Source organism: Mandrillus leucophaeus, unplaced genomic scaffold, assembly GCF_000951045.1.
Source record: "Mandrillus leucophaeus isolate KB7577 unplaced genomic scaffold, Mleu.le_1.0 Scaffold333, whole genome shotgun sequence".
NCBI lineage: Eukaryota > Metazoa > Chordata > Mammalia > Primates > Cercopithecidae > Mandrillus > Mandrillus leucophaeus.
The window spans coordinates 2,968,646-2,996,122 of record NW_012103510.1 but is presented as its reverse complement, the minus strand read 5'-3'; the positions used below and the strand labels follow the sequence as shown (position 1 = coordinate 2,996,122).

The 27,477-nt window shown below is 35.5% G+C and overlaps 1 protein-coding gene across 3 annotated transcripts in view; it reads left to right on the top strand.

Annotated features, from left to right (window-relative positions):
- Positions 1-27,477, top strand: part of CYLD (cylindromatosis (turban tumor syndrome)) — a 66,241-nt gene that overhangs the window by 17,000 nt on the left and 21,764 nt on the right. For 2 of the 3 annotated variants that reach the window (XM_011988643.1, XM_011988644.1), the window contains exons 5-11: positions 16,141-16,239; positions 17,781-17,897; positions 19,613-19,992; positions 21,199-21,364; positions 22,290-22,431; positions 24,254-24,376; positions 26,783-26,874. In XM_011988643.1, coding sequence (XP_011844033.1) covers positions 16,141-16,239; positions 17,781-17,897; positions 19,613-19,992; positions 21,199-21,364; positions 22,290-22,431; positions 24,254-24,376; positions 26,783-26,874 — 1,119 coding nt within the window. Of the gene's footprint in view, positions 1-15,120; positions 15,130-16,140; positions 16,240-17,780; positions 17,898-19,612; positions 19,993-21,198; positions 21,365-22,289; positions 22,432-24,253; positions 24,377-26,782; positions 26,875-27,477 lie in introns of all 3 variants that reach the window. The other variant, XM_011988642.1, reaches the window with a different exon arrangement.

Sequence of the window (27,477 nt, the reverse complement as noted above, 5' to 3'; positions counted from 1 at the left end):
TTGTGCATTTCCCATTAAGCTGCAGACACCAGTTCACTTCCTCCTAAATACTTCAGTGTGCATCTAATTAACTAGAGATAAGTATTTAGGGTTTTCTTTTTCATTTCAGATAGAAGTCATACATATAATGACCATATGGATTTATTTGGGTTTTAACTAATACATATATACCCTTGAATTAGAAACCTCTATCAAATTATTAAAACAATTTAAATAAGAAATCATTCATATATCTCAAATCAAAATTTAAAAGTACAGTAAAATATCTCATTTCCATTTGTATGCCCTCTGCCTCAGTTGTCTGCTTACTCCATCCTTTCTTTCTCACTAGTCACAGTTTTTATGAATTTCTTATGTATCTTTCCAGTGTTTCTCTATACAATATAAATATTCTTATTTCCCCTTCCCTTTTAATTCAAGGAGTGTACTAGATGTGCTCTTCTGCCATTTGCTTTATTCTCTTAATTTTATATGTTAGAACTCTTTGTATACATGCAAACAGAGGTTCTTGTTTTTTATAGTGTATAATTTTCCATTGTATGGAAAAAAAATTCCATAATGTATTTAACCAGTTTCCTATCAATGGATATTTGGGTTGTTTCTGACTTTTTGATACTCCACACAATGTTACTGTAACCTGTACGTATCTGTTTCCCACACGTGCTAGCATATCTGGAGGATATATTCCCAGAAGTGGAGTTGTTTGATGAAAGGGTGTATGCATTGGTATTTTTCTAGATATTGTTAATTGCCTTCAGTCGTGGATATAACAATTTATGTTCCTGCCAGTAGCATACAAGGGTAACTTATAGCTTTCCCATGAGAATGTGTTATTAACTTTTTTTCCAATCTGATAGATAAAAAATATATTTCAGTGTATATAATATATTTGCAAATAGAAATTTGCATTTCTCTGATGAGTGATGTTGAACATTTTTGCATATGATTAAGGGTAATTTTTCTTTCTGTGAACTGTTTGCATCTGTTGCCCATTTTTAAATTGGGTTAGGTTATTGGTCTTTTTTCTCACTGATTTCTTCATGTGTTAGGGTGGCAAACTCTTTTGTGATGCAAGGTGCAAATGTTGCCCACTCCTCCACCCTCATTTGTCTTTTTAAAAAATTGCTTGTTTATCTGGTCACCCTCATTCGTTTTTATTGTGGTAAAATATACATAACAAGATGTACCATTTTAACAATTTTTAAGTGTATAATTCAGTGGCATTACGTATGTTTACAATTGTGCAGCCATCACCACTATTTCCAGAATCCTTTTTCACTATCCCAAATAGAAACTCTATACTTATCAAGAGATACCTGCTGGTTCCTCTCTCCCTCCAGCCTCTGGTCATCTCTGTTCTCTGCTCTCCGTCCTTATGACTTTGCCTACTCTGGGTATCTCATATTAGTGGTGTCATACATTTGTCCTTTGTATCTGGTACATTTCACTTAGTGTGATGTCTTTTCACTTTGGTGCTTTTTGCCATGCAGGATTTATAAAATTTTTATGCTGTTGTATTCTTTTTGTTTTAATGGATTCTAGATTTTGAGTTACTCTAAGGTTGTAAGGGAATTTCCCTGTGTTTTCTTCTAGTACTCTGTGGTTTTAGTACATATCTCTATCTATCTATCTATCTATCTATCTATCTATCTATCTATCTATCTATCTATCTATCTATCTATCTGTATTTTCTACCCATTTCTGTTTTATGTGGTATATGATGTGAAATACAAATCCAGTTTAGTTTTTATGTTTGCCCACAGGTAGAAGATACTCTGTTGTCTTAGTATCATTTATTAAAAAGTCCATCTTTACTGGTTTGAAAGGCCACTTTCATCATACTAAATTTCTGTGTGTAGTTTGGTATATTTCTGGACTTTCTGTTGTATCTCCCCACGTTTCAATACCACATTGTTCTTAATGATATTTTAAAAATTGTATATATTCGTGGGGTACAGGTGTAATTGTGCTATACTGCTATATTGCACTGTGGTGAGGTCAGGGCCTTCAGCACATCCATCACTGGAGCAGTGCACGTTGTACCCGCCAAGCAACTTCCCATCATCCACACCCCGCCACCTGCCAAGTCCCCTTTGTTCATCTTCCCACACTCTGCTTCCACGTGTGATTCTTTATAACGTGTTTTAATATTATTAACACTAGTCTCCTCTCACTGTTCTTTTGAATTTTCCTGTTCTATATACTGTTTTCAAAATAGTTGTCTTCTTGATAGTTTTGCATTTTCACATTTAAGTGTGTTATTCACTTGGATTTGGTTTTATACAGGATATGAAATATGGGTACAGATACCCAGTTTGACCTTCCATGCTTGCTGTGTATAAGCCAAATTTCCAGATGTATACGTGTGGATCGTTCTGAGCCCTGTTATTTCCCTACACTAAGTCTATCCATAACTTTAGAAGTCTTGGTAGCTGTGAGAGTACTTTTCCATTGTTCGTTTTCTTAATGAGTGTCTTGGCTATTATTAGCTTTGGGCTTCATTGTAAGTTTAACTATCAACTTCTCAAATACTATGAGAGTTCTGTTAGGATTTTGGAATTGAAATTAATCTGTAGAACAGTTGGAGGAGAATTGACGTTTCTATGATATTGAAACTTCTAATACATGAACATTGTATATTTTTTCATTTATTTAATTTCCTTTTAGTAAAATTTTATAATTTTCTCCATGAAGAGCTTATATGCATTTTGATGCATTATAAAGCATATTTTCTAACAGTGTCATGCTGATGTAGAAATACAATTGATTCTTTTTTTAAGAAAATAGCTTTACTGAGATCTAGTTTATAATTCACTCAGTGTTCAAATCAGTGCATTTTAATGCATTTACAGACATGTGCAATTGTCAAGATAATTTTAGAACATTTTCATCACCTCAAAAAGAAATGCTGTACCCCTTAGTGATCACCCCCCAAAACCCTTCATCCTTGTTAGTCCTAAGCAACTACCAGTCTACTTCTGTCTCTGTATGTTTGCCTTTTCTGGACATTTCATTTAAACGGAATCACATTATATGTGGTCTTTTGTGATTGACTTTTTTCACTTAGCATAATGTTTTCAAGGTTCCTCCATGTTGTAGCTTGTGTCAGAATTTCCTTCCTTCTTAAGGCAGAATGATAATCCATTGTACGGATACCTCACAAGTTGTTTATTCACCAGTAGATAGATATTTAGTTTGTTTTTTTTTTTTCACCTTTTGGCTAAAACGAATAATGCTGCCACAAACATGCATGTACAAGTTGTTGTGTGGACATATGCTTTTGTTTCTCTTGGGTTTATATCTAGGAGTGGAATTGTTGGGTCATATGATAACTCTATGTTTAATCATTTGTGGAACTGCCAGACTATTTCCCAAAGCAGCCATACCATTTTACATTCCTACTAGCAGTGTATAAGGGGTTTGATTTCTTCATGTCCTTGTCAATACTTGTTATTATCTGACTTTTTGATTCCCATCCTAGTGGGAATGAAGTCAATTTCAATTGACTTTCGTGTACTGATTTTTCTTACAAACAGTCTTACTAAAATATCTTACTCACAATCTATGGAGTACTTGTAAAATACTCAGTCATTATAGTTTGCACATAATAACAGTTTTGCCTCTTCTTCTGAATTCTTATCTTTTATTTTTAAAAATGGTTTCTTACTGTCCTAGCTAGGACCTCTAAATACAATATTGAATAGAAGTAGTGATGGAAGGCATCTTGGCATCTTGGCCTTTTTTTCTGATCTTAAAGAAAATGCTTGCGACGTTTCATTATTAAATGTGATGTTTGCTATAGAGTTTTATTGTTGTATCTGTCATTTGTCAGGTGAGAGAAGTTACCTACGGTTCCTAGTTTTCTAATAGTTTTATCATGAATTGATGTTGAATATTATCAAACCCTTTTTCTCTATTGAGATAATCCTATTTTCTTTTAATCTGCTAATTTTCTTATATTGAATCAACCTTACATCCTGATGTAAACCCAACCTCCTCATGATTCATACTTTGCTTGGTCCAGTTTGCTAGTATTTGCATGCTGTTTTTAAAATCTCTGTTTATAAGAGATATTGGCCTATACTTTTTCCCTTTTAGCTGTCCTTGTCTGGTTTTGGAATCAAAGTCATGCTTGTCTCATAAGGTACCTGGGAATGGTTTCTTTTATTTTGTTCTTTGAAAGAGTTTATGTAAGATTAGAATTACCTATTCCTTGACTATTTGGCAAGCTTCTTTTTGTGGAAATGTTTAGCTACTGATGAAATATCCTTTAACATTTCTACTTGTTTTTGATTGTCTTTTGTAAGTTTTGTTTTTTATGAATGTATCCATTTAATTTGTTTTCAAAGCTTTGGGCGTCATGTTCTTTATAAAAGCCTCTAATTTTCTGTTCAGCCTCAGCAGCACCTGCACTTGTGTTCCTATTTTCATCCAAAATGTTAATCATTTGTGCTTTCTCACATTCTTCACCAATCTTACCGTGGTTTCTGACTTGCATTTTTCCAAAGGACCAACTTTTGACTTTTTAAATTCTTTCTAGATATACTTGTTATTGTTTAAAATATGCTATTATTTTTTACTGTGTAACTAGTGCATTTTTTAGGTCTAAGCCCGTAGTTCTCAGCCTGGGATGCTTTTGTCTCCTGGGGACATTTGGCAGTGTCTGGAGATCTTTGATTGCCACATCTGAGGTGAGAGTACTACTGGCCTCTAATGGGTGGAGGCCAGAGATGTTGCTAAACTTCCTACAGTGCACAGGGCAGCCCTGCACAACGCAGAATTATCTGGTTCAGAACCTCAGTAAAACTGAGCTTGAGACATTCTGTCCTAAGCAAATTCTAGGAGTTATGCTTATTTTATAATGTTAACTTGCTGGATAGCTATGGGGGAATCACTTGTGAAATAATTTTTCTTTGATTATTTTTGTATTCTTGCAGGGGTAACCAATTCCGTGCCAATATTGTTTTTCCCAAAGTAACATGGCTAAATGTAATTTCACTTGTCTTGTGAAATCAAATACAGGCATACCTAATTTTATAGTGCTTTTCTTTATTGTGCTTCACAGATATGTGTTTTTTATTAATTGAAGGTTTGTGGCAATCCTGCTTTGGGCAAGTCTATCAGTGCCATTTTTCCAATAGCATGTGCACACTTTGTGTCTCTATGTCACATTTTGGTAATACCTGCAATATTTCAAACTTTTTCATTATTATTATATCTGTTATGGTGATCTGTAATCAATGATCTTCGATATGACAATTGAAATTGTTTTAGGGCACCACAAACCACACCCATATAGGATGGCAGACTCCGCTGATAAATGTTGTGTATGTTCTGACTGCTCCACTGACCAGTGGGGCCTCTGTCTCTCTCGCTTCTGGGCCTCCCTATTTCCTGATACACAAAAATGTTAAAATTAGGCCAAGTCATAATCCTATGATAGCCTGTAAGTATTTCAGTGAAGAGAGAGTTGCATATCTCTCACTTTAAATCAAAAGCTAGAAATGATTAAGCTTAGTGAGTAAGGTGTGTTGAAAGCTGAGAGAGACTGAAAACTAGGCCTCTTGTGCCAAAGTTAGCTAAGTTGTGAATGCAAAGGAAAATTTCCTGAAGGAAATTAAAAGTGCTACTTTAGTGAACATATGGATGATAAAAAAGCAAAACAGCCTTATTGCTGATATGGAGAAAGGTTTAGTTACCTGGATAGAAGATCAAACCAGCACATTCCCTTAAGCCAAAGCCAAAGCCTAATCCAGAGCAAGACCCTGACTCTCTTCAATTCTGTAAAGGCTGAGAGAGGTAAGAAGGCTGTAGAAGAAAAGTTGGAAGCTTGCGCAGGTTGGTTCATAAACTTTAAGGAAAGATGTTATCACCATAACATAAAAGTACAAGGTGAAGCAGCAAGTGCTGATATAGAAACTGCTGCAAGTTATCAGAAGATCTAGCTAAGTTAATTGATGAAAGTGGCTACATTAAACAAAAGATTTTCAGTGTAGGCAAAACAGCCTTCTATTGGAAGAAGACACCATCTAAGACTTTCATAGCTGAGAGGAGTAGTCAATGCCTGGCTTCGAAGCTTCAAAGGATAGGCTGACACTTTTGTTAGGGGTTAATGCAGTTGGTGACTTTAAGTTGAAGCCAGGATTCTGAAAATCCCAAAGCCCTTAAGAATTATGCTAAATGTACTCTGCCTGTGCTCTATAAATGGAACAACAAAGCCTGGATGACAACACGTCTGTTTACAGCATGCTTAACGAATATTTTAAGTCTACTGTTGAGATCTACTGCTCAGAAAAAGGATTCCTTTCAAAATATTACTGTTCATTGATGGTGCACCTGGTCACTCAAGAGCTTTGATGGAGATGCACAAGGAGATTAATGTTATTTTCATGCCTGCTAGCACAATATCCGTTCTGCAGCATATGGATCAAGGAGTAATTTCTATTTGCAAGTTTTATTTAAGAAATACATTTTGTAAGGCTGCCATAGATCATGATTCCTCTGATAGACTGGGCAAAGTCAATTGAAAACTATCTGAAAAGGATTCACTATTCTAGATGCCATTAGGAACATCCATGATTCATGGGAGGAGGTCAAAATATCAACATTAACAGGAGTTTGGGAGAAGTTGATTCTAACCCTCATGGATGACTTTGAGGGGTTGAAGACTTCACTGGAAAAAGTAACTGTAGATGTGGTGGAAATAGCAAAAGAACTAGAACTAGAGGTGGAGCCTGAAAATGTGCTTGACTGAATTGCCGCAGTCTCATGATAAAACTTGAGCGGATGAGGAAAGGAAAAGTGATTCATTGAGATGACATCAACTCCTGGTGAGGATACTGTGAGCGTTGCTGAGATGACAACAAAGGATTTAGAATATTCCGTAAACTTAGTAAAGAAGCAGCAGGGCTTGGGAGAGGATTGACTCCAGTTTTGAAAGAACTTCTATTGTGAGTAAAATGCTATCAAACAGTATCACATGCTACAGAGAAATCTTTTATGAAAGAAAGAGCCAACTTCATTGTTGTCTTGTTTTAGGAAATTGCCACAGTCTTTCCAGCCTTCAGCAACCATCACCGTGATCAGTCAGCAGCCATCCTCACTGAGGCAAGAGCCTCCACCAGCAAAAAGACTATGGCTCCTTGAAGGCTCAGATAATCATTAACATTTTTTAGCAATGAAATATTTTAAAAATTAAGGTATATACATTATTTTTAATAACATGATGGTATTGCACACGTAATGGACTACAGTATAGTGTAAACATAACTTTCATATGCACTGGGAAACCAAAACATTTGTGTGACTTGCTTTATTGTAATATTTGCTTTATTGTGGTGGTCTGGAACAGAACCTGCAATATCTCCAGGGTATGCCTGTGTGGGTTTGTGGGTTTCAATTTTTCTTTTTTTAAATTCCAAGGGGTACTTTTGAAAGCTCAAAAAAAAAAAAAAAAAAAAAGCATTTTCGATTGACAGTAACCGTTCTCTTTACTTACCTTAATTGCATTTCTTTGAATTTTACCTTTTACAACTGAATGTAATTCATTATATTGAATGGGTTAGGAGACTAGGGAAATCATTAGTTTAGTATTATAATTTAAGATTGAGATACCTGAACTATGAAGTTGACTTATGTATAATTGATTGTTTTTCTCACTTGGCTGTAAAATAAATACTTGAAGTGCTTTCTCCCACACACACACTCTAGAGCTGTATTTCCTTCTGTATATTTTTTCCACATCTCAATTTGGTTTGAAATGTAAATTATCTTGGGTTCTACAGTAGCACTAAAAAAGAAAAGCAAAGAAAAAAACCACCCTTTCTGTTTTTCCTGGAATATAACCTGACAAAGAATTCTTCATTACTAGTATTTATCTTAAAAACATTTACAGTTTTGTTTTATTAAAATATTGGTGGAGGATTAAAATAATAAAAATTACTTACATGAATATCTTGGGCGTCACTTGTCAGGCACACTTTGATCTTCTAAATCAGTAGTTATCATTGTCATTATTGCTGGCTCAGAGCAGTGAAGAGAAAGGAAAAGAATGGTATTTTTTTTCTTTTAAAGCTTGATTTTCATAAACCGTCAATAGGAGATAATTAAGAATGATACCAGCTTTTATAACATAATACATAAATTACACTTATTTGTCAACAAAATAAAGCTTGCAAATAGACTTTAAAAACTAAAGTTGTTTAAATGAAAATTAATTTAGTTTATTTAAATGAGTCTTCGCCTGCCTTTCATGTCATCATTAGGAGTCTTTTCTTGAGGGGAAAAAAACAGTGAAAGTGTCTCGTTTAGTTCCTTAGTTTCTTTTTCTTGCCCAATTGCCTTCATTTGTAAGACAAAACTAGTATTTCCAGCCTTTAAAAAAGAAAAAAGATTCTTTTTGGAGCAGTTGAATAGCTGGGAAACTTGGGAAAGAATTCTTTCTAGTCAATTGCTTGTAATAGTTGGCTTCTGAAGGATACCTTTGATTAAAAGATGCAGGAATCTTAAACCTGTTATAAAATTGTTTCTCTCTTATATTTCTGTTCTAAATGGTTAAAAACACTGCTAACATATCTAATTTGTTCTAAATGGTTAAAAACACTGCTAACATATCTAATTTGACATTATGTTCAGGTTCTTGAAGTTGTTATGATGAAGCATATCAATTAGCACCACCCCAAAATTATACATTTCTGCTTTTCTAGTTCAACCTGTGTCTTTTGTTCTAGTTGTGGGGATTGGGAGTATAATGCAATTTTTTTTGACGATCTCTACAATCAAGATCATGAACATATCCATCACCCCAAAGGATGTCCCTTGGGATCCCTCCCTCTGCCTCTTGCTGTCCTCCTACCCTCTACATTCAGACAACCACTGGTCTTCTTTACGTCAGTATACGCTTGTTCACATTTTAAAGGATTTTACAGAAATGGAATATATCAGGATGTATTCTTTTTTGTCTGGCTTAGTTTCACTTGACATAATTATTTTTTATCCATCATGTTGTCCTTTTTATTGCTGATATGGTTATACTAGTTTCTATATCCATTCACTTGTTGATGGACACTTGAGTTGTTTTCAGTTTTTGGCTATTATGAATAATGCTGCTATGAAAATTTGTGTACAAATCTTCGTATGGACGTATGCCTTCATTTCACTTGGGTACCTATCTAGATGTGGAATGGCCGGTAATATCACAGGTGATTGTTAACTTAAATAAAACCTCCAATCCTTCCAAGCTGTGTTTCCAAAGTGGTTGCATTATTTTACGTTCCCAGAAGCAGTATATGAGAGAGATGATTCTTCCATATCTTTGCCAACACTTGGTGTGATCAGTTTTTAAAATTTTATTAACATCTAATTGTGGTTTTACTCTGCGCTTCATTGGTGGCCAGTGATATCAAACAGCTTTCCGTGTGTGTATTTGTCATCTATGTATCTTCTTTGGTTTAGTATCTGTGAAAGTCTTTGGCCAATTTTTAATTATTTCTTTATGATTGGATTTTGAGAGTTATTTATACATTCTGAATACAAGCCCTTTTTCAGCTATGTGATTTACAGCATTTCAGATTATTATAGATTCACATGCAGAGACAGAGAGATCCTGTGTGCCCTTTAGCCCATTTTCCCCAGTGGTAACATCTTGTAAAACAAGACGTGTGCTACCAGAATGTTGACCCTGATACGATCAAAAGACAGAACATTCCCATCCCACAAAGATCTCTTATGTTGCCCTTTTATTGCCGCATGAATTCCCTCTTACTCCTGCCCCATCTTTAACCTCTGACAACCACTCATCTGCTCCCCATTTCTATAATTCAGTCATTTCAAGAATGTTATATAAATGGAGTTGTACAGTATGTTTTTTGAGACTGGCTCTTTTTTCACTGAGCATAATTCTCTGGAGATTTATCTATATTATTTTATATATCCATGGATTGTTCCTGTTTATTCCTGAGTAATATTCCATATTATGGATGTATCAGTTTGTTTAACTGTTTACCCATTGAAGGACATCTGATTTGTTTCCAGTTTTTGGCTATTATGAATAATGCTTTTATGAATATTTGTATGCAGTTTCTTGAGTGCACATAAATCTTCATTTCTTGGACATAATTGTCCGAGTGCATACTCGCTGATATTTGCAAATTTAGTTTCGTAAGAAACCGCTAAACTGTTTTCCAGAGTGACTGTACTCTTTTACATTACCACTGGCAATATATGGGTAATCTGGTTTCTCTGTATCCTTTCCAGTATTTGGTGTTGTCACTATTTTAAATTTCATCCATTCAGAGAGATTTGTAGTTGTATCTCATCGTGATTTTGATTTGAGTTTACCTGATGGCTGCTGATGTTGAACATCGTTCCGTGTACTCACTGTCATCTGTATATATTCTTTTTCTTTTTTGGGGGGGATGGAGTCTTGCTCTGTCACCCAGGCTGGAGTGCAGTGGTGCGATCTCGGCTCACTGTAACCTCTGCCTCCTGGGTTCAAGTGATTCTCCTGCCTCAGCCTCCCAAGTAGCTGGGATTACAGGTGTGCACCACCACACCTGGCTAATTTTTGTGTTTTTAGTAGAGAGAGGGTTTCACCATGTTGGCCAGGCTGGTCTCAAACTCCTGACCTCAAGTGATCCACCCGCCTCGGCTTCCCAAAGTGCTGGGATTACAGGCATGAGCCACCATGCCCAGCCTTCATATATATTCTTGAGTGAAAGGTGTCCTCATCTCTTTTGCCCAGGTTTTCATTGGATCCTGTGCTTTTTTACTGTTGAGTTTTGAGAAGTCTTTATGTATCCTCGGTACGAATTCTTTGATACATTTTATCTCCCAATGTGTAGTTGTCTTTTCATCCTCTTAATAGGGTCTTTCACAGAGTACAAGATTTTTATTTTTATGAAGTCAAGTTTATAAAGTTTTCCTTGTATGGATCAAGCTTTTATGTCAAGTTCAACAACTTTTGTTTAGCTCTACATATGAAAGATTTTCTCCTAAGCTTTTGAAAATTGAAATGTAGTATGTTGTGCAACCCTTACCACTATCCAGTTCTAGAACATTTTCATGGGAACCCAGTACCCATTAAGCAGTTACTTCCCATTGTCTCTTACCCTGAGACCCTGACAACCACTGATCTGCTTTCTGTCTCTACAGACTTGCCTATTCTGGACATTTCACATAAATAGAATAAAAAATGTGTGGCTTTTGTGTCTGGCTTCTTCAATTAAGCATAATCTTTTCAGGGTTCATCCATGTGATAGCAAAATCAGTACTCTAACCTTCTTTATGGTTGAATAATATTCCAGTAAATGGATCTGCCATATTTTGTTTATCCATTTTTCAGTCAATGGACATCAGTTTCTAGTTTTTGACTATATTAAAAATGCTGTGTGAACATTCATATACAAATGTTTTCAGTTCTATTGGGTACTGCCTAGGAGTGGAATTGCTGGGTCATATGGTGACCTTGTGTCTAGTCATTTGTGGAACTGCCAGATGGTTTTCCGAAGGAGCTGCACCATTTACTTTTCCAGCCACAGTGTATGAGGGTTCTAATTTCTTTGCATCCTTGTTCTCTGTTTTCCAAAAACTTTCATAGATTTACTTTTTACATTTAAGTCTATAATCTATTTTGAGTTAGTTTTGTATAAGGTGTGAGATGTAAGTAGAATTTCATTTTTTAAAAAATCTGTGGATATCTAATTGCTCCATCACTATTTGTTGAAAAGATTCTTTCTTCTGTTGAATTATTTATCTGCTTTTGTCAAAATTCAGTTGGGTATATTTATGTGGGTCTATTTCATGGTTCTCCATTCGGTTCCATTGATCTGTGTGTCTGTCCTACTGCCCATAATACCACAGTCTCGATCACTGTGGCTAACTAGTAAGTCTTGCAATCTATTAAACTAATTTCTCCTACTTTATTCTTCTTTTCCAAAATTGTTTTAGTTGTTCTAGATCTTTTGCCTTTCTGTATGCATTTTAGAGTAATCTTGTGTACATCTATATAAAATCTTCTTGAGATTTTGATAGGAATTGCATTAAACCTGTATATGACTTTGGGGAGAATTGATATCCTTTGGCTAGAGAGAGCAGAACTTTTGTTGGGGCCTTCTTTAGTCTGTGCCTATTGATGTTTCCACGGTGCTGAGTTTTTTAGCTCTGAGTATGAGATAAGAATGTAGTCAAGAAGAAAACCCAGAGGGAAATCTCCATGATGTTATTTCTTAGGTCTTGAGGTTCCTAGCTGGTCTACCTTCCCATCTCTACCTTTCAAAGTCTTCTTATATTTGTTTTATATATTATGTCTAGAGATTTTAGTTGTACTTAGCAAGAGAAATAGGACGTACATCTACTTTATCTTTCCAGAAGTGGAAGTTGCCACCTTCCTTTTTAACTTAACAATAGATATTAGAGATTTTTTAATATTAGTATATCAGTTGTATACTTAGTCTTTTGTTTGAATCATTGCATTATATTTCATTTTATGCATGTATCATAGTTTTTGAACCAGTCTCCTACTGATGAGCATTTAGGTTGTTTTCAGTCTTTTGCTGTTATAAGCAGTGCTTCAGTGAATAATTTCGTATCTGTGTATCAGTTAGCATGTGTGCCAGCGTAAAATGATAACTTCCTAGGAGTAGAATTGCTACGTCAAAGGCTATGTGCATTTTACATTTTGATAGACAGTAATACATGGCTTTTGTAGAGATGGTTTGTCAGTCAGAGTCACCATGAATATTGCCTGTATAGGGAGAACTCCTGGTCCTATGAGACAGTTAGAGCTGGGGCCCTGAAGAAGGATAATTTGAAGCACCAGGTCTACAGCATGCAACTTTTGGTGTTATCTGTATGTCATCTTCCAGCATTTCTTGAACAATTTTTCATATACTATTATGGAAAATATTTATTCTGATCAGGAACCCAACCTTTTAGAGATTTCTGAATAGTTGCTATTAAGATATTTCTGGTGTCGGGTTTAATAATACCTCATTCTACTCAAGTAAACTGTATTTTCTTCACAAGATTTCTGTGGATATTAAATTCTCATTTGAGTCTGAATTATGCTCTTGTGGCTGCTGATGTTAAGCAGCACATTAATTAAACAATTTCTCTTAATTTACTGGGTCATTCAAATTCATAGACATTTCATTTGATTTGAACAATAACTTGTTCAACAAAAACTTCACTAGTTTATTGTTATGATTTCCAGCTCAAGATTCTCCAAAGGATTTTTCTTTTTCTGGTTAACTCAACAAGTGATGGATAAGCTGTGAATTTTATCATTTAAATGCAGTCTTGCTGTGTATATATAATGGATACTTTAGGTTTGGTTTCTTTTGCTGAACACAATGTCCGTGTTGCCCTGTTTATCAGTCGTTTATTCCTTTTTTATTGCTGTGTAGTATTCCATTGTATGAATAGACCATAATTTGTTTCTCTATTCTTCTGCGAAATAGCTTGTTTCCAGTTTTTGATTATAATGAATAGGGCTGCTCTGTACATTTTTACACATGCTGTTTGGTGGACTTATCTTCTATATCTTTTAATATCTTTAATCAGGATTGTTTTAATCACACAAAATTGCCAGCTGAATTTATTTCTTACCTTGTTTTTCATCCCATATTTATCTTTTCCTGAGTTGGTAATCACTTATAATTCATTTAAGTTTGAAAGCTTTGCTTTGACCCAAGTAGTTTTGGGCCATGAACACAGTTGTGACAAAGGAACAAGAAATATTTGATGTGTAATTGCTGGAGGGCAGTTAGAGGTGGTTTGTGCCCCTTTGTCTGTATAGAATTCTGATGGAATGTCCACTTCTTCAGAGCTGATATTTGACCCCCTCTCAGACAGCCTTTGGCAGAGGGTAGCCACAGTTTCCAACTCCAGTGCCCTCCTGCTCACATTCCTAATCTTTGGAGCTCCTTCCTAGTGTCACCTGCAGAACTGTCACCACTGGCCATCCAGTTGGCCCTCCGGTCCTGCCAGGCTGCCTTCAAAGCCTAACAAAGGGAAGAGCACTTGCGGCATTTGTTACAATGGTTACTAACTATATAATGGATCTATATCGTGGTATACATGTGAACATACTTAAAAAATGTTATATGCAGTTAATTACAGTTAATAGTGGGAGTTGTTTTTCTTTAGTAAATTTACATGCTATAATTTGGGAACTCTTCTCAGTGACTAAGATTTTCCTTCTGAAGTAGCTGTCATGGGTGCTATTTAAAGATATCTGAATGACAGCATCATAAAAGAACAGTAGTCTCCTCTTTCATCAAGGGATACTTCCAAGACCCCCAGTGGATACCTGAGACTATGGATAGTACTGAACCCTACATATACTGTGTTTTTCCTCTACATTCATGCCTCTGATAAAGTTTAAATTATATAGTAGGCACAATAAGATATTAAAAACAATAATTAATCGGAAAAGAAACAATAATAACAATATGGCAACATCATTACTCTTGTACTTCAGAACTATTATTAAGTAAAATAAGGGTGACTTGAACGTGAGCACTGTGATACTGCAGTAGTTGATCTGATGGCTGAGGTGGCTACCAAGTGACTACCAAGGCAGGGAGTAGACACAGTGTGGAGATGCTGGACAGGGGGATGGGTCATGTCCAGGGGTTATAGATTAGGATGGTGCAAGATTTCGTTGTAATACTCAGAACAGTGTGCAATTTAAAACTTACGAATTGTCTGTTTCTGCAATTTTTCATTTAATATTTTTGGACAGTGGTTGACTGTGGGTAACTGATACCATCGAAGGTAAAAGTGTGGATAAGTGGGGACCACAGTATTAGTACGTAGCTTTTCTCTTCTTATATCACTTGATGGAAATCATGGTTAACTGGTATAATTTTTGAATTAAAATATTTTCATATTCTATTGGATCGTATTATGAGATGTTTAAGATATAGTTTAGTAATACATCCCCCTTCTCCTTCAACCATGGAAAAAGTTACCAAGTATTTACATATAATTCATGTAGTATGATTTCCTCTTTTTTTTAAGAAAAGTCTTTTCCTTGTGTTTAAAATGTAAAAATTTTCCTATTTCTTTCTTTCTGTCCTCAAATCCACTGTGGGTGATACCGTTTTTGCTGACACACAGCTTTATCAGGTATGACTCCTAAGTGTCGTGTTGGACTCCACGGATGTGTTGTTGAATTTTTCAAAGGAAGAACTTTCCACACTGCCTCTTCTACATTGCCTTGATCAGTATTTAGGAGTATTTTATGATCATTGCTGGGCTTTAAGTTCTAGAGTGGTCTTTGTATTCAAAACAAGTTTGCCACACTTATTACACCTATATTTCAGAAATAATTTTGAGTGTTTTTTCACATATATTATTGTTATGTCTCTGGCTTTCTGTATTTTTAATCTGTGTGTAATTCTCTATGTTTTCCTCCTGTATATATATGTGTTTGTATACACATCTGTGTTATTCTTAACATATATGTTTTTAAAAGCAGATACATGTTCTTAACCAGAACTTTCCTAACGATGACACATGTTCCTAACCAGGCTTTTTTCAAACTGTGTTCATGAAATATATTAATCTAAGATGCTAAGCAAAGTGGCATAAAAATTTTTATCAGTAAATTTATTTTGTTTCTCCCTGAGCAATTCACAATGCGCATTAGCATATTAAAGGTTCTGGTTCCATGCAGTAAAGAAATTATTTATCTTTGTTTATCTCAGCATCTTCAAGAAATATTTGAGTTCGAAACACTTTGTAATACACAGGGGTGTTCTAGGCCTGCTGATTTGGGAAATGCTGTAAAAAAACTGAGTAAGATTTTCTTTGTTGTGTTCTAAGAGATCAAATACAATTGACTACAAGCAATTAAATTTTCAGGAGGTTAAAGCATTTAGCTGAATTGTATTTTGAGAGGGTATTTTCTTATAGAAATTACATTTTGAAATACAGCATTGATTTTTCCCCCATGGTATTATCTTTTTCAATACTTTTGATGGCCTTTAAAAATAATTTGTAAAACTAAAAATTCTGCCTTTTTGTGGAAAGAGGGTTTTTTTTTTTTTTAAATTTTGTTACTGTCATTGCTTTCTTGATTGTTTCTTTTCTGTAAGAATTTGCCTTTATCTTTAAAAAACATGTTCACTATTTCAGAGAGCGTGACACAGGAAAGGAGGCCTCCCAAACTTGCCTTTATGTCAAGAGGTGTTGGGGACAAAGGTTCATCCAGTCATAATAAACCAAAGGCTACAGGTATGGATTAATAGCATATAACCTTTAGTAATTTACATAATGCCTAATTTGCCATAGCATTAAAAAAGGTTATAAGCTATTACTTCTGAACATGTATGTAGACTTTTTTTCTTTCAAACATTTTTAGTAGTGAAACTAAAGCTTGTATATAAATATTGTTTAAGCCAACTGTTCCCAGCCTTTTTTACCTCAGGAAGAGTTCCCTATAAGGACTTGTGTGTTTTGCTGGTCTATAATCAACTGGTTTTTGGAACTCCTTACTTGGAATATTTGTATGTGTAGTTTAGGATTGCAACTGTGTAAAATAATCCTTTATGGATAATGTTATATAGGATAAAGTATACTAGAGATTAATTAAATGGATTTTACTGACTAGATGTGGCACAAATTGAATCTCAAACTGCTAAGCAAAAATTTATTCTTTTTCCCAGAAGCTTCCTCACAATATGTGTGGAGCTTACAGCTCTTTTTTTGTTAGCTTTCACATATTTCATAGATTTATAGAATGGTAGTTATACAAGCCAAACAGCTCATTAAAAAGGCTCTAAGAATTTTTGTTAACTCAGATACGGGTTAGAAGAAGAATATTTTTTCCTCAATTATTACAATTTTGGCTCATTTAAAAGGAAATTGTACTTTAAGAATTATTTTGTGTGACATTGGAGCCTGGGAGACTTAGGATTAATTACAGGATATATAGGTAACAGTCTTTTTTGTGTTAACCTATAGATCTATACAGGATAGCTCAAACTTGCTACTCTCATTTAAATAGAAACAGACTAAAGATTTTCTTAAGATATGTCGTGTTAATTGTATTGTAGTAGATCTTAAAGTTATAAAATGTACAGCTACCTACTTTAATTTGAAAAGGAAAATCAGTTTTTTTGTGGGTTCTGGAGAGCCCACTGCCCCCCCACTGTGTGTGGCATGTCCTTGAATTAATACTGAGGCAAGGTAATGTCTTGAAATGGCTGTGGCATAGCTACACTTGCCCTCTCACATACAGTAAATCCAATCTATAAGAAATAATAGTGCTTGATTTTTTCAAAGATACAAGGAATTTGATGACCAAAAATTCCAAAATGTTTAAAACTTAACTATTTTTAAACATAATTTGTGTATCGATTTATATATAGCATTTGAGGATTACCTTCTTTTAAAATAATAGGTTACATTTGTGAACCAGTGGGTCTATCAAATGAAGCTGGGGAATGGTGATTTTGACATTTAAAAATAAGCTGTGGTACATGGAACAATGTCTTAAAGCAGTTCATTTTTTTTTAAATGAGTGGACCTTTCTTTTCACTTACTCCTGTTTCCCTCCTATATTGACTTTTGAGCTGAAGAATATTTTTAATATTGCCAAAATGGTTACCAAATTTTTAAAAGCTGAAGACAGTTAAAAAACATATTGTGTTTATATACATTTATTGGTTATGTAAACAGTTATTAACATCATATGCATATTAATTTCTCTTACTAGAAAAACCTTTGATGCTATATTGACTTTATTTTTAAATGAAACTTTTCTTGTTCTATAGGATCTACCTCAGACCCTGGAAATAGAAACAGATCTGAATTATTTTATACCTTAAATGGGTCTTCTGTTGACTCACAACCACAATCCAAATCAAAAAATACATGGTACATTGATGAAGGTAATCTGTAATTTTAGTGCTCTTTATAATGATCCTTTCTTTTTAACTCATCAAATAAAAATGGCTTTTTATAGCAATATTTGTAGTTTTTGGAAACAGAGTAAGTAGACCACTCTTTGTAATATTGCTGAACTAAAATATTGTACACAGTTTGAACTGTACTGCTGTTAAGATTATTAAAATGTTTAAGAAATGGATTAGTAATTTGTTCTTTTCCTTTAACCGATCTATTTAGGGTGGAAGATTTCTGTCTGGTTCCTTCCTGACCTCTTTAAAGCACTCCCTTTTAAAAAAGTTTATCTTCCCTTGGTCCTGGGACATCATTTTCGTCTAGTTTATTCTCTTCTTTGTTCATTTGTTCAACAAATATTTATTGAGTGCTTATGATTGCCAGGCATTCTTTTAGGCATCAAGATGAAAATGGTGAGAAAAAGTAGACATGGTTCGTGCCCTTTGTGAGTTTGCAGTTAAGTTGTTGAGACAGAAATTAATCAAACAACCACAGACACAGAAGTAGAGTTGCCTTGGTGCTGTGTGCAGTGAAGGTGCATGATGCTGTGAGAATACACCAAAGATGACTTTTCTCAGCGTCTTGGAGATGTTTCTTTGGGGCAGTGACACCTGCTTAGGTTTACCAGAGGAGTGACAGATGACAAAGTGAAAGGGGCCAGAACCTCCTCGGGAGAAGAACTAGCATATGGAAAGTCCTCGTGGAAGAATGGAAGCTGGTGTTTGCCAGGCACTGAAACAGAGAAAGAGGCGTGGCACTCACGAGATGAGAATGGAAAGGCAAACAGGCCTTACTCTGTGGTCTCCCAGCCTTTAGAGTTTTGCCTGCCGCATTTGTCTTTAAGCCACCTGGAGCTGATTTTCGTATAGAGTATGAGTAGGATTCCAGTTTAATTTTTTTTAAACATATGGATAACCAGTTATCTCAACAGCATTTAGTAAGAAGTTCATTCTTCCCTCAATGATCTGCAGTACCTGCCTGTCAACTGTATTAGTCATTTTAAGGAAATAGCTTTTGGCCGTGGCTCTCTTTATTCATGTGTTTGGTTTCTCTTAAATTACATTGTGTGTTTGTGTTTGTTCTGGCTTTGAACTTCTTATTGTATGTTTGTTTTCTCTCTTCTATTGTTTCTGTTCTTTAGTTTATTCTTCTCTACCTTTTTGGGGGTTATTCTGTTCTTTTAACTTCCCAAGTTGTATGCTGAGTTCATATTTAGCTTTTGTTTTTTTCTGAAATAAGCAATTAAGCCTATAAAATTCCCTTATAAGTATTAATTTAACCATGTTCCGCAAGGATTCTTTCTTTCTTTCTTTGTTTCTTTTTCTCTTTTTTCTTTATTGTTAAAACTTATTATTTCTTTTTTGATCCATTAGTTATTTAGAAGCGTTTCTTAAGGTTTTTGGTATCTTTTTGTACTGCTTTCTCAATTAATTGTATTTTGGACAAAGACTATCACCTATACGATACCCACTGATGAAGATTTTTTGGTTTGAACAATTGGGTGCCATTGACTGAGGTGCATAAATATGGAGGTGGAGGGAGAAGCGAGAACACTGTTGGAGATAGTAACTTTGTACCTATGAGAGTACTATTAATAGCAGGGAGGTCAGGTGGGCGGTTGGACTATATCTGTATATTAAGTTTTAGAAATGGAAGACAGTCGATGTCCTTGAATACATTTCTCTAATTAGGAATAATTTTTTAGTTGCAGAAGACCCTGCAAAATCTCTTACAGAGATATCTACAGACTTTGACCGTTCTTCACCACCACTCCAGCCTCCTCCTGTGAACTCACTGTCCACTGAGAACAGATTCCACTCTTTACCGTTCAGTCTCACAAAGATGCCCAATACCAATGGAAGTATTGGCCACAGTCCACTTTCTCTGTCAGCCCAGTCTGTGATGGAAGAGCTAAACACTGCACCCGTGCAAGAGAGTCCACCCTTGGCTATGCCTCCTGGGAACTCACATGGTCTAGAAGTGGGCTCACTGGCTGAAGTTAAGGAGAACCCTCCTTTCTACGGGGTAATCCGTTGGATCGGTCAGCCCCCAGGACTGAATGAAGTACTTGCTGGACTGGAACTGGTAATTTAACTTGACCCCAAAATTTCAATTTTTTTCTCTATGAGGTTTTATGCAGATTTCACCCTATTATATGCTTTTTGACAAACTGTTATATTTGTCAGAAAAGCTATCACTGCAGAAGAATTTTCTCACCATGTTGCCTGACTTCCCTTTGCCACCCCTGAGGCTTGCGACCCACTTGTCCTAATGTTAGTTGATTTACGTTCAAGGAATGAAAGTTGATTTTTAGGCCAATCGATTTAGGCTCCTTATATTAAACTAAATTTAGTAAATCAAACAAATTTGCCATCATCTTTTGTCTTTCTTCTTCAGCCACTTCCCCTGGTCAGTTCTAAGAATTATATCACTGGCTTTAAAATTAATCACCATTTTTAGAGATCTTTTGAGACCTTTGCTAGAGGGAAAGGTTTTCCCTTTAGAGATCAGGAGAACATATCGTTTGATATTTTGTAATCAGGAAAGGAGAAGTTGAGTATGTTTAGCATTTATTTAGAGATGGGGTCTCACTCTATCGCCCAGGCTGGAGTGCAGTAGCACGGTCAGGGCTCACTGTAGCCTTGACCTCCTGGGCTCAAGCTGTTCTCCTGCCTCAGTCACCTGAGTAGCTAGAATACAGACATGCACCACCATGCTTGGCTAGTTTTTTGTATTTTTAGTAGAGACAGGGTTTCGCCATGTTGCCCAGGCTGGTCTCAAACTCCTGGACTCAAGTGATCCGCCTGCCTTGGCCTCCTAAAGTGCTAGGATTATGGGCATGAGCCACCGCACCTGGCCAATTTAAATATATTTCTTTCTTTTTTTTTTTTTTCTTATTTGTTTCCATGCTAGTGAATACTATCTTGTGGGGCACGGCGGGAAGGCAAGAATGAGGATTAAAATAAATAGCCTTCTCCTTCCCTGCCTGTTTTAATGCTTGTAGAAATGGTGCGGGAAAGCCTGTTTAACCAGGGGAGGTTGAAGCATATATTCTGAAAGGAAATACAAGAAGGGCTTTATCCTGGATTAAGGAATTCACTTCTTAAATCAGTAGCTGTGGGCTGAAGCACTGATTACTCAACTCCTTTTTCTTGACGAGGTTCTCAGTACAGGTGCGAAGAGGGAGTGGTGGGAAAGGGTATACTAGAAACAGGTCTTAGAAACCTTAGTTCTTTGTATACTGTCTCTGTAAGGCACGGTATAATGCATATTGAAGCATTTCTTTTTCAGGAAGATGAGTGTGCAGGCTGTACGGATGGAACCTTCAGAGGCACTCGGTATTTCACCTGTGCCCTGAAGAAGGCGCTGTTTGTGAAACTGAAGAGCTGCAGGCCTGACTCTAGGTTTGCATCATTGCAGCCGGTTTCCAATCAGATCGAGCGCTGTAACTCCTTAGGTATTTGGATGCTTTTCGTTTACTTAACAACCTGGAATGACTCTAATTCTAATCTCATATCATGTTATATTAGGTGATGGTGACAGTGTTTTAATATATTTCTTGCCAACTTTCATTAAGCTTTAAATCAGTAAAAATGTTGCATGGTGTATAAGAAAGTTGTTTTAAGAGGGGACATCTTTAAAAAGTATTAGGATGTGTGTTTGGGACTTATAAAGTGAATAATAGTGTGATTTGTTTTTCTCTTCCTGTTGGTGACAGACATTTAGTTTTCAGCAATGCTAGTGGTAGAAACTGAAATGTGACCTTTTTTTTTTTTTTAACTGACTTCCCTCACAGTATCTTGTTTAAGTACAGCAGTGAGTGTATCTTACAAAGAAATCAGCATTTTGGTGAAGGAAGTAGATTTCAACTGATTGCTGGAGGACAGCTCTCCTCATCACGTGTAATTGGTGGCAGTTTCCTGGTGCTGTTCCTTTCCACTTTTACATAATAGTGAAAAAGCGTCTTGGGGCTTCAGCAGGTGCAAACAGGAAAGCCATCTTTATGAAAAACACTTCTTATTATGTTGAAATAGTACTTTGGAATTTTCATTTTCTTTTCAAACTTGAAAATGAAGCATCTTCAGATAAATAGTAAAATATTTGGGAAACATATTTTACTTGACAGATGCTTTTTACACATAATACCCTAAAGTGTGTTTTTAAATCTTGGAGGAAATGAAGTTGAAAATGAACAATAGCAGTTTTTATAAGCCAAGTTGAATAGCAGTTAACCAAAGCCTACTTTCCACTTGAAGTTAAGAAACAAATTTTGCATCAAAATACAAAAACATTTTAAAATGAAAAAACATTTATGGGAATACATATTGTAATAGTTTAAAAGAATTCTTTTCATTTACTTTTTTAAAAAAAAATCTTTTCAGCATTTGGAGGCTACTTAAGTGAAGTAGTAGAAGAAAATACTCCGCCAAAAATGGAAAAAGAAGGCTTGGAGATAATGATTGGGAAGAAGAAAGGCATTCAGGGTCATTACAATTCTTGTTACTTAGACTCAACCTTATTCTGGTAAGTGTAAAATAAATACAATAGGTATAGATAGTGCCATGAGGGCAGGGACGCATATGGGGGTGTGTGTGTGTGCGTGTGTGAGTGTGTGTGCAAGAAACTGCCACCTGCCTCTGAGCAGAGAAACTTGATGACCATGGGTCAGGATCGAAAGGCAATTTGCTTTTCATGACATACTCCTTGGAAGCTTTTGAATGTCCTCTCATGTTTCTGTATCCAGAAAGGTGAATGATATTGTTACAAATGAAATTGTTACAAATGAAATAGATACACAGAAGGTATCTGGGAAATAGTTGTGCAAGTGTCAAGCAACATAACTTGCAGTAAAGCCATTGGCTGTTGTGTGCTGTATTTCTTTTAGTAGGTAAAGGCAGTCATAAAACTACTTTCTTTTAAAAAACGATTTTCAGTAGCAGCACTGCTGCCCTCATATATGCAATTTTTTTCCAAAGTGGAACAACTTAACATTGCAATATTTTTTTTTTTTTTTTGAGACAGAGTCTAACTCTGTCCCCCAGGCTGGAGTGCAGTGGCACAATCTGGGCTCACTGCAACCTTTGCCTCCCAGGTTCAAGCGATTCTCTTGACTCAGCCTCCTGAGTAGCTGGGATTACTGGCTGCACCACCACTTCCAGCTAACTTTTTTTTTTTTTTTTTTGTATTTTCAGTAGAGATGGGGTTTCACCATGTTGGCCAGGCTGGTCTCGAACTTCTGACCTCAAATTATCTACCTGCCTTGGCCTCCCAAAGTGCTTGGGATTACAGGCATGAGCCACCATGCCCAGCCTTAACATTGCAAGGATCTTTAAGCTCTGGAGATTGAACCAAGAATCTTTAGGTTCTGAGGATTGTAGACTGAGCTAAATTGAGAGTAGCCTGCCAGTTCTGTAGCCAGATGATAAGAATTAGGAAGTTAATATGGGATGTTAACATTTTTAAAGTAGGGAGAATGAAGTGGTGGTCATTTTATTTGCAGAATACTTTGATAAAAACAAGCCTTACAGCATTGATATATTCTTTAGATTTCCTGATAAAAATCTGTATTAGCTAAATTTTCTTTTTCTTTGATACCAGCAAGTTACTGCTGTCACTCATTTTATTTATTTATTTTTTTGAGATGGAGTCTCGCTCTGTCACCCAGGCTGGAATGCAGTGGTGCGATCTTGGCTCACTGGAACCTCCGCCTCCTGGGTTCGAGCGATTCTCCTGTCTCAGCCTCCCAAGTAGCTGGGACTTCAGGTGTACTCCATCATGCCCAGCTAATTTTTGTATTTTTAGTAGAGATGGGGTTTCACCATATTAGTTGGGCTGGTCTCAAACTCCTGACCTTAGGTGATTCACCCGTCTCGGCCTCCCAAAGTGCTGGAATTACAGGCATGAGCCACCGCACCTGGCCTGTTAGTCACTCATAAGTGATATTAAGTGAGGCACTGAGTAGTGCTTGCTTTGGGAAGTTGTTTATAAATGATGTCCTCTGTTGTCTGTAATTTGACAGATTTGTAGTCCCTCTTTCAACTTTTGCAAAGAAGTTTTATTTTTTAATATTCTATGGGCACATTGTTATCCTTTAACACCGTTGATCTGCAGTTTGCTTTTTCAGTATTATTGGTATTGTCCTTAACATGGAAAGATCTGTAGGTCCTGATGATTGAACCATGGGCATCTTCACAGGGGTCCTGGTACCTGTGTTAACGAAAAACACAAATTGTTACGTTATTTCTTCTCTAGACTTTACTTCTTTTCCTCTTCTAATTCTTTAAAAAATCTATTTCTTGAAAAATATGTTTATAGCATGAAGAAAAATATCCTTTTTCTTTTGCAGCTTATTTGCTTTTAGTTCTGTTCTGGACACTGTGTTACTTAGACCCAAAGAAAAGAATGATGTAGAATATTATAGTGAAACCCAAGAGTTACTGAGGACAGAAATTGTTAATCCTCTGAGAATGTAAGTAGAAGACATATTGCTATTTTGCCTTTACATGGTGTTCTATTTGCTGTTTTCTGGTATAGTAATTAATTTATACCTTGTCTTCATATAATAAGAGATGGGGGAAAATTAGTTCTCATGGTAAAATATTACATTTTTAAACCTTTGGTTCTTGTATTTTTTTGTTTATTTAATTTCTTAAATCTGATAGCATATTCCATGAAATGATTTAACCCATTTTGCTAGAGTAAACTGTAATTTAGCAATTGCAGTACATTTAGGAAAGCTAATACATAATACTTAGAATTCTTATCTTTTGAAATAGTTTATTCCAGCACCTCTGCTACAAGTAATCATGCTTATTAGTTAAATTAATATAGTCTAGCTTCTTAAATCTGAAAGAAAAGGAACCAGGGAAATTCTTTATAGAATAGCTAATGTTTAATACTTTGGACTAGCAACAGATGAGATGTATTTTAGTGCCATATTTTTTGGTTAAAGGAATATATTTGGCCTCTTTCCACCTGCCTTAAAAAGGTGATTATTTTTCCATTTCCTACTTTAGGAATATTAAATATGTCTTTTTATGGCCACAGGAAGCAATTTGTAATGGTACAAGCACAAGTGACAGATATCTAGTAAAGACTTTGAATAAGTGGTAGTAGTGATATGTGATAATGTCACATTATAAAATTTAAACTACGAAGAATTAGGGCGATAGATCATAAAATAAATTTGTTCATTCAGGAGTATAGAGAGAAAGCGATATAATTTAAAGTCCATATTAAGATAAATTTGAATCCTTTTATATACTGTTCTTATTTATCAATTAAAGTAAAAAATAGTTTTATATCAAATTTGAACCAAAAAAAGCAGAATACTCAAATACAATGAGCATCCCAAATTATCTGCTATATCACATGACTAGGAAAGTAAATTATAAGAGAATAAATTTCCTCACTTGAATCTTTTGCTTTCCTTAAATTCTGTAATGAATTCTCTAATGATCTTACCTTTTAAGATAATTGTGAATCTTGATTTTCACATCAATTATTTTATCTTATGCAAATTTTTAAACATACTATTTTTTTTCCCCAACTAATTGATACTGAAACAAGACAGGTCAAACCCGAAACTCTAAGGGATGTTACCGCCTCCTTCCTTCCTTCCAAAGTACCATAAGTTCATTAATAAACATTCTTTGGATTCTGTTGTTCAACCGGTTAAGAATCATAGTTAATCATACTTTCTTACCCTGTATACAGTAAGAAACTGGTCAGATGCCCTGTTGTGATCAGGATTCCCTGTGTCTGTGTCTGTAGCATTCATATCTGTATATAGTTGGCTGGTTTTATTTGGTGCTGAAATCTCTGCTTTTCTTCAGACACTCTGTCTTTTTATACTCGTTTTGTATTCCCAGTGGCTGACAGGTTACATTACTATGTAAGTGGTAGATTCTCAGTCTGCATTGGTTGCAGGAAACGAACGAGTGAATGAATAGTACAAAAAGTGGATATAAAATTAGCTAGTTCTGACTTGTCCTTAGTAAACTTATGGTAGCCACTAAGTTGTCCTCTGAAGCCATTTTTAGAATTACAAATTTAAAGTGATATTAAACTTATTGAATGTGTCTTGCATTCAGACAAAGAAGAGAGAAAATGTCATCATTATGCCAGTTGGTTTGATTGCAGATTTTACCTTTTCAGTTTCTTATAAATTCCTTTTCCCATTTCCCTTAGTGGCTGTTTCACACTTTACTATTAAAAGGATACTGTCTCTCAAAATTGTATATTCTGCTTTATAAAGTAAATGCTTTAATTTCCCAAGCAAATATTATTTAAAAAATTAGTCACCACAAACTTAAAATAATTTTTGTATTGTATTAGTGTAAGACAGTTACTTGTAGAGCATATAATAGTGTCTAGAATAATTCTGGTTCCAGATCTTTAATTTTGCAAGCTTCAAGAAGAAGTCTGTAATTGTTTTCTTCAAACTAATTGTCTAACCTATTGATTTATGACATACTGGAGTTGTATAAGAAATGTGTTGGCTGGGCACGGTGGCTCACACCTATAATCCCAGCACTTTGGGAGGCCGAGGCAGGTGGATCACTTGAGGCCAGGAGTTCAAGAGCAGTCTGGCCAACATGGTGAAATGCTGTGTCTACTAAAAATACAAAAATTAACTCGACATGGTAGTGCACGCCTGTAATCCCAGTTACTTTGGTGGCTGAGGCTTGAGAATCTCTTGAGCCTGGGAAGCGGAGATTACAGTGAGCCAAGATCGGGCCGTTGCACCACTCCAGCCTGAGTGACAGAGTAAGACTCTGTCTCAAAAAAAAAAAAAAAAAAGAACTGTGTGATTAAGATGTGTTATATAATTTCATACATGCCAATATCAATTAATAGTTTTTTACTAACATAGATATGGATATGTGTGTGCCACAAAAATTATGAAACTGAGGAAAATACTTGAAAAGGTGGAGGCTGCATCAGGATTTACCTCTGAAGAAAAAGGTGACCATCTTAACTTACATGCATTAAACCTAACTGAAGAGCATATTCACATGTCAAAGTATTAACTGAAATGTGTGTCTGTGTAGTTGGGGGGTTTTATTTTAAATTAGAAATTTCTTTCTATGTGATATATGGTTATCTTCCCTTTTTGTAAATTCTTCCTCTCTTCTAAAAGTGATCGATGATGTGGAATAATGAACTCCTTTAAGAAGCTGGCTGGTTCTAGTATACTAAATGCTTAAATAAAAAGTCCTTTCCTTTCCACCCAGCAATGATATTCTCAGTTGTTTCTCTCTTGTGGTGCAGAGTTGCATTGGGTTTTCTACATTTTCTCACTGAGTTTTCCTTGTTATAAAAGGAGTTAGAAAGCTGCTGACTAGGATTAAGTTTATAGTCAGGGAACAGTGTTTCAATCTCTTCCTAGCTAATGGGCTTATTCAAAGATTCACCACCTGACTTTGAACTTGTCAGCAGCATACTGTAACCAGCTGTAATGTTTAGAGGCTTGCAGGAAAAAACAGGGCATACTTCAGATTGTACTCCACTTACCTTAAACCCCCCAAAAGAAATAACAGCTATTTCATTATGTGCGATCTGTTGCAC